This window comes from Sander lucioperca, chromosome 5, assembly GCF_008315115.2.
Source record: "Sander lucioperca isolate FBNREF2018 chromosome 5, SLUC_FBN_1.2, whole genome shotgun sequence".
NCBI classification, from domain to species: domain Eukaryota; kingdom Metazoa; phylum Chordata; class Actinopteri; order Perciformes; family Percidae; genus Sander; species Sander lucioperca.
The window spans coordinates 21,914,272-21,922,009 of record NC_050177.1 but is presented as its reverse complement, the minus strand read 5'-3'; the positions used below and the strand labels follow the sequence as shown (position 1 = coordinate 21,922,009).

Genomic DNA, 7,738 nt, shown 5'->3' with positions numbered 1-7,738 from the left:
TGTTTTCCTATTTGCTGTCGTGTTTTCCTATTTGCTGTCGTGTTTTCCTATTTGCTGTCGTGTTTTCATATTTGCTGTCGTGTTTTCATATTTGCTGTCGTGTTTTCCTATTTGCTGTCGTGTTTTCCTATTTGCCGTGTGTTTTCCTATTTGCTGTCGTGTTTTCCTATTTGCTGTCGTGTTTTCCTATTTGCTGTCGTGTTTTCCTATTTGCTGTCGTGTTTTCATATTTGCCGTTTTGTTTTCCTATTTGCTGTCGTGTTTTCCTATTTGCTGTCGTGTTTTTCTATTTGCTGTCGTGTTTTTCTATTTGCTGTCGTGTTTTCCTATTTGCCGTCGTGTTTTCCTATTTGCCGTCGTGTTTTCATATTCGGCGTCGTGTTTTCATATTTGCCGTCGCGTTTTTCTTTTTGCTGTTGTGATTTGCACTTCAGGGCCACCGTACTGTCACACACTGAGCCCAGCTGGTGGCGCGGGCGCTTGGCTCCCCGGCTGTCAATGCGGATGAGAAGAAGAGTACTGACGTCACTTCCGTAAACACAAGGCACCTTGCTATGTGGAAATTGTGTGCTGGCTGTTTTTTGTTAATGTCGGGTTTTTCTATCATTTATGCATCCTGAACGTATACGGTGAGTATTGATGATAGTGACAGTGACTCTATAATAAATGAGATTAGAAGGGGGTAAATAATTTAACGGAACAGAGTTACGTTTGTCACCGTCTTCTGTGTAACGTTAGCTTGTGAGGTGCTGTTAGCTAACCGATTGCTTAGCTTCGGTTTTAGCGAAAGTGCGCTAACATAACGTTTATCTATTCAACGTTACTTACTTGTTCACGGCACTTAACACTAATAATGAAATAGCTCGCACATTAGGTATACGTGCAGTTTAGTGTCCCAAATTCCCCATACAATGTCCTTAATTAATTATGAACCTGCTAAACCACCTGTACTACCCTAACCCGTCTCAAAAAAGACCCTCATCATTTGGAACACTCAGATTTTGGAAAATAAAATAACTAAACTGCACGTAAGCCCGCACGGCAGATATAGCTAGTATTTTTGTAGTTGTCCAATGTAATAAGTGTGTTTAATCTGTTTTGCAGATGTCTCATGCTGGATCCTCCTGTACGACCTCTCATGCCATCGTAAAGCCTTGTGTGGGTGGAAGAACCGAAGATTGTCGAGATGCTAAATTAGTGAACAAAGACTCCAGCAGCGCAGACAGAAGTGTGAGGGAGCGTGTGTTAAAGCAGGTAGGACTCACCAGCACCACATTCATTGGTCCAGCATTTCCTCCTCCAAAAGCAGCCACCGTTAAGTCTGACATCGAAGACACACTGAGTGAGTTTTACAAAGAGCTTGAGAAGATCGATACGCCTGATGGTGCTAACGGTAACCCAGGGATACACATACCACCCAAAACATCTGCCAGCAAACAGACTCAGGATGGACGCGAGGAGAACGTTGTTTACACGAGCAAATTTGCAGGAACAGACAGCTACCAGAGAAGCAGCGGGCAAAAACAGCCATCCTGGTCACACTGGTATCAAAATGAGCCATACTACCCCAGAAGACCGAGGCCAGCTGCTCCTGCTCCAAACCAATGGCGTTTTCCTCAAACTCTGAACAGACCACCAAACCCAAGGTTTCACGGACCCCCATTCCATCGTCCGCCACCCCCATCTGCATTCCCAAATCCACAAAACCTGCCATCACGCGTGAATCCTAACTGGAGCAGTTTGGGCACAACAAACCAGTATCAAGAGGACTCCCACTTTCCAACATTTTCCAGCTACCCACCTCCGAATGTATGCAGTAACCCGTCTCAGGGCTTTTATAGAGACTCTCCACACCACTTTGACAGGGACGAACGGAGCTATGATACACTCTCAGATGATGTCAATGTTGGATGGTCCAGAGATAGAAAAGAAGAATCGTGTCAGGTTGGTGAAGATTATGACAGGTGCCAGAGATATGATTCAGAAAATGAGCCGTGGGAGCATCGCTGCCGACCCCCTGAAACCACGGATGCGTACCGTTCTTCCCTGGTGCTGATCTTGATGAGGGGATTACCAGGATCTGGGAAATCAACACTGGCCAGGTACGTCTCTAATCTCAAGTCTCATAAATGAGTGCATTGTCAGTTTAAATGAGTCCAAAACTCAGTTTCCAAGCCTGGATATTATTTTCATAAGGGCTAGGTGATATGACGTATGATATTTTTCTATATCGTTTGTGTCGCAATGTCCAAAAACCAGCGGCCGTACTGAGTTTACAGCAATATTTACGTGATTTGGACGACACTTTACGCTCTGATCCTTGCACATGATGTTCATGTTGCGCTAAAGTTCTTAATAAAATCAGAAAAGACTCAGTCCTTTTGTCAAGTATTTAATTCAAACATGAGCTTATCAAGATGGTAATTTCATATAGACTATTTATTGAATATCCAGAAAACATGCTTTATCGTAATATATATCATTATCGAGATATGAAATTACCTATGTACAAGGTTTGGGTCATAGCGGCCAGCATTCATTTTCATTGTACGTTTGTGTGCTATCTTTCTGACAGGGAGCGGCTCTCCACTGGTCCCCGTGGGGTAATACTGAGCACAGATGACTACTTTGCTCACAGAGATGGGTACTGCTATGATCCAGGCCTTCTTGGAGCAGCACACGAATGGAACCAGAACAGAGGTATTGTCTCCTGAAGTGCTCACATGGCTTAGATCACGTGTCAAACTCAAGGCCCGCAAGCCAAATCCGGCCCCTTGCAGATTTAGATTCGGCCCGTATATCAATTTGGGTTCACAATAAATGTTGGCCCGCCTTGTTGTGCGCCAAACCAAAAACACAGGAAAGTGTTTTTTAAAATTACCTGACATTCAAAGCAGAATATGGCAGATTTGCCAACTCTGAGACTCAAAAATTCCCCCAGTAGCAGAGAGTTTTCATATTCAGGCTGTGAAACAGGTTGTTGTTAAAAAAATTATCATTGTTTTTCTTGATTTGCTAAATTCTGTGATGGCTAAGGAACTCTTTTGATGACTTTCGTATGGCTTCATGTCAACAAAAATGTATCAAAAAGCGTACCAAAATGTCGGGAAAAGCAACAAATTTACAAAAAGGTGACAAATGTCTGAGAAAGCCACAAAAATGAGGAAAAAAGCTACCAAAATGTTTTAAAAAAAAGTGACATGCAGTAACAAAAGCACATCAATAAACTCTCCATGTCTGGCCCTTGGTGTGATTCTCTTTTTCCAGTGTGGCCCTCTGGGAAAATGAGTTTGACATCCCTGACTTAGATGGTCAACGCTATAAGTTTTCATCAATCATCACGAAGGCATTTCTGTCAAACTATAATCAGGACCGTCTTTGCTGTGTTCTCTTCACAGTCAGAGTATTATTCTTTTTTAGACATGAAGTTTATATAGTAGTAGTGTCTCTGTGTGTGCTTGTGTGCTTGTGTGTTGTTGATGCGTCCTAATGTGTGTCTATGCACTGTGTATGATACTTGTGTTATGTTTTTCTCATGCCATCAACCTGCCAGTTGTCATAATCTGGAATAGTGGTTGTGTCATTTGACTTGTCTATGTCTATGTCTGTCTTTCTTGTTTTATGTGTATGTGTTGTATGGTTGTAGCGTATCTGTTGTTTTAAGCCATCAACCTGCTAGGGACTGCAGATGAAAATTAGCCTGTATGGCTAAATCTGGCACATTTACATGTTGGACTCTGTACACATGTTGATTAAGGTGCATTGTCCCTTTTAAATAAATAAAAACAAAATAAATTAAAAAAGAGTAGTTATACTGGTCTTTGGTTTAAGCCAGAAAAAAAAGTCTAGTCTAGTTTAGTGTTTGTGCCTGCTGGGAAAATGTCATCCCCACCCACACAAACTAGCATTAGGCGCCGTATGAGCTAATGAAGTGGATGCATTATGAAAGCAACAAGTTCTCTTAGATGGATAACAGTTTAGAAAATGTGGTTTGATGAGATTTTTATTTTCTCGCCAGAAATGATTTCAATCGTGTTTTTGTTTTGTTGGTTGAATTCTCTTTCAGCTGAAGGAGCTATGCATGATGGCCGATCTCCCATTATTATTGATAATACAAACACCCAAGCATGGGAAATGAAGCCATATGTCAAAATGGTGGGTATAGGATTTTGAATACAATTTGAGTGTTTGGTTATGGTGTACCACATCACCTCCACTAATCCTAATCAAAATGTTTTTAACAGGCCCTGGAGAGAGGATACAAAGTGGACTTTTGTGAACCTGACACCAGCTGGAAGTTTGATCCTTATGAGCTGGAGAAGTATGACTTTTTTTAAATTATCATATTAAATATACATGCCAGTGCTGAGCATACCAATTTACTGTATTTAAAATTACACATCTTAAAGTTTAAAGATCTGGTAGATTTTAAGACTGCGCAGTTAATCTATTAACCAAAAAATAAAAAGCTGCCTGGAAACTTACAACAACTGTTCGCAGATAGAGGGGGGAGGGGGGGGGGGGATTATAACTTGAGAGGGGTTTTAAATTTGAAACAACAGTATGCTCAGACAAACTGGTGAAGCCTGATTGTCCTAAACGGCAACCGTGGTTTGAGGTCATACGAGACATAAGGGCAATGGAGAGGTTGACTTCTGTGCTAGGTTTGAGAGAAGATTTATATGCCAAAAGATGGCAGAAGGGGACATTTTACTTCAATAAAACATAAGGACATCGGTTCACAGCTGGGACTCATTAGTGGGTAAAACAGCAACTTGAAATGTATACATTTTATTTCTATTTTTGTGGCCATCATCACCTTTGCTCACAGGACCTGTCTCTAGCCTGACAAGCCAGACCCACATCCAGATGTTGGGTCTGGGAACTCACTATTGGCAGGGCTCAATCCGAGGGGCGGGATAAACGGTTGTCTTTCAAATTCCCTCTGCACGCAATAGGATAGCGCTACAACCAATCAGAGTAAGGCCAGTTACACACTGGAAGCGTCTCGTGAGCGTTTCACTGCCAGCGTGAGACGCACGTCTCACGCGCATCTCGAGCCGCGCCTGAGACGCGTGCCTGCTAGAAATAGAACCGACGCCTATTTTTCACGCGAGACGCGAGCGTGTTGGAAGCGTTTCCAGGCAAAATAGAATAGGAAAATATGTTTATAGGTCATTTAGACACGGATGCATATTAATAAATGACATCTTGATGTTTGAAAGTCTCTAGGTTTTGACATCAATGTAGATATAAATGTAATAAAAAATTTCAGAGAGAAGATTTTCAAATATAGCACCTGTCATACAGAACGAAATATTCTGTAACATATTTTGCAGTCAATACTGCCGACGTTGTCTTACTTTAATCAAATCAGTAGGCTATATATATTTTAAGTTTAACAACTCTCTCCCCATACGTTGAACACGCCTATATATAAAGGCTAGAATAGGCTACAATAACAACGTAGTGTGTGTTCTAAGTGACAGTCCAGCTACACAAAGTTGTTATAAACAGACAGCCCACTTACCCAGTTTTCAGAGTTTGAATGTGTTGGCGCTATGTCCCGAGATCAGCCCTCCCTGTACCTAGCAGCAGGAGCAGCGCCGCGTCACATGCTTCTGGTGTGTAGGACACAGAAAAATCCACGCAGCCGCCACGCGTCTGAGACGCAACAGAAACGCCACAGAAACGCCACGCTCACGCGACGCATCCAATGTGTAACCGGCCTAATGAAGAAGGTAGCAGAGATAGTTGATAGATTCAACTTTAGCCGTATCCGGTCGGCAAAACTCCGAACACATCTTCCTTTTTTAAGAATGACTTCAGTGCCGTTCTTTGTTCTTTTCTCAAAGAAAAGCTTAACTCCAAGTCTTCCAGAAGACCACTGTTCCCAGCAGCAGCAGCCATAAGCCCGCCCACCGACTCTATACACCATGTTCACAAATCTGTCTAAATCTGTTAGTGAGCCGAGAAAATCCATCCTCCTCACAGGTGTGGCATATCAAGATGCTGATTAGGCAGGATGGTTATTGCACAGGTGTGACTTAGGCTGGCCACAATAAAAGGCCACTCTAAAATGTGCAGTTTTACTGTATTGGGGGGGTTCCAGACATTCGAAAGTGCCCGACTCCATCGAATGTGAGCATTTGTCCACTCAAGTCAGTTACCACGACGAACTGCAATGAGAGAGAGAGAGAGAGAGAGAGAGAATAACCCCAGATACTGACTGGTCCCCCCCGACTCCCCAATACAGTAAAACTGCACATTTTAGAGTGGCCTTTTATTGTGTCCAGCCTAAGTCACACCTGTGCAATAATCCTGCTGTCTAATCAGATGCCACACCTGTGGGGAGGATGGATTATCTCGGCAAAGGAGAAGTGCTCACTAACCCAGATTTAGACAGATTTGTGAACAATATTTGAGAGAAATAGTTCTTTTGTGTACATAGAAAAAGTCTTAGATCTTTGAGTTCAGCTCATGAAAAATGGGGGCAAAAACAAGTGTTGCGTTTATAATTTTGTTCAGTGTATTTAAAATGTTCTTTTTGATTTCTCTAGTTTGACTGTGATTTAGATGTGGTGAAGACTGGGTAGGACCTGTTAAGCCTAGGCCTTCTACCTAGCCCTTTTCGAACGGGTCGAGTGTTATGTTGACATTTTGTATTTTCTTTTATTTTTTTTTGTTATACATTTTATTTTTTTTCTAATTTGTTTATACATTTTATAAATAATTTCTTTGAATCGTTCAAAATAGAGTTTCTTTCTTTCATTCATTCATCCAAAAACATCCAGGAGGAACAGGCACGGTGTTCCCCAGGAGAAGATCGCCCAGATGATGGATCGATTTTCATTTCCCATATCTGTAGACATCGTCATGAGTTCACAAGAGCCGCCTCACGTGAGCCACAGATGTGGACCAGAGCAGCAGACGATGATGAGGAGGATAACCCCCCCTTTCTGTTAGTTTTTCACAGGAACTTAACCAGCCAAATAATTTGCCCTGAAGAACTTTTTTTTTAAATATTGTTAACTACTGTTTCTATGTCATTTTTAATCAATTATTTTTGTATACTGTAAATGTATGTAAAGAAAGAAGAAATATATTTTTTCTGAAGTTTTCATAATTAAATTTTCACCTAAAACATCTTTGCTAGGAAAGGAAATTAGCATTATTTTGGGCGTTTTTTATTCAAGACAGGTATTTCAGACATCCAGTTTGTGTTATCTACAATATGCAACAACATGGAAAACCAAAAGGTTGTCCTCATCTGCCTCATGTTGGTTGGTTGTTAGAATAGTTTTCAATGTATTTTGATTCCCCGAAATCAGCAGAGCAACTGCTACAATATTCTATTCCGGTAAACCAAAGTTTCATAGTTGATATTCCTCTTGGTTATGCCAACATGTTTCTTTTTTAAGGCAAGGAGTTGTTTTTTGCCAATGACTGCAGGATGTTTGTCATCTAGTGCCACATTTAAATTTAGTGAAAATTAAAAGACACTCAGGAGTGTGTTGTGATATACAGTATATGTATACTCAGCAAAAAAAGAAACATCCTGTCACTTTGAACTGCTTTTATATTTTAAGCAAACTTAACATATGCAAATATTTGCAGTCAAAATCAAAAGTAGCCCTCAGTATCTGGTGTGGCCACCAGCTGTATTAAGTACTGCAGTACATCTCCTCATGTACTGCACCAGACTGGCCAGTTCATTAAGTACTGCAGTACATCTCCT

General features: G+C 41.3%; 1 protein-coding gene across 1 annotated transcript; it reads left to right on the top strand.

Moving 5' to 3' along the window:
* Nucleotides 1-489: 489 nt before the first annotated feature.
* n4bp2l2 (NEDD4 binding protein 2-like 2) lies at nucleotides 490-7,148 on the top strand. The gene is made up of 6 exons (XM_031297396.2): nucleotides 490-629; nucleotides 1,105-2,102; nucleotides 2,576-2,700; nucleotides 4,067-4,155; nucleotides 4,245-4,321; nucleotides 6,795-7,148. The coding sequence occupies exons 2-6, from the start codon at nucleotides 1,105-1,107 to the stop codon at nucleotides 6,964-6,966; spliced, it is 1,461 nt and encodes a 486-aa protein (XP_031153256.1). The 5' UTR covers nucleotides 490-629; the 3' UTR covers nucleotides 6,967-7,148.
* The last annotated feature ends 590 nt before the right edge of the window (nucleotides 7,149-7,738 follow it).

Excerpts from the sequence above, each read along its gene's own strand:
- n4bp2l2 (XM_031297396.2), top strand. The coding sequence starts at position 1,105 with ATGTCTCATGCTGGATCCTCCTGTACGACCTCTCATGCCATCGTAAAG. Across the intron at positions 2,103-2,575 it reads GGGAAATCAACACTGGCCAG|GGAGCGGCTCTCCACTGGTC; the intron begins GTACGTCTCTAA and ends TCTTTCTGACAG. Across the intron at positions 4,322-6,794 it reads GATCCTTATGAGCTGGAGAA|GAGGAACAGGCACGGTGTTC; the intron begins GTATGACTTTTT and ends AAAAACATCCAG.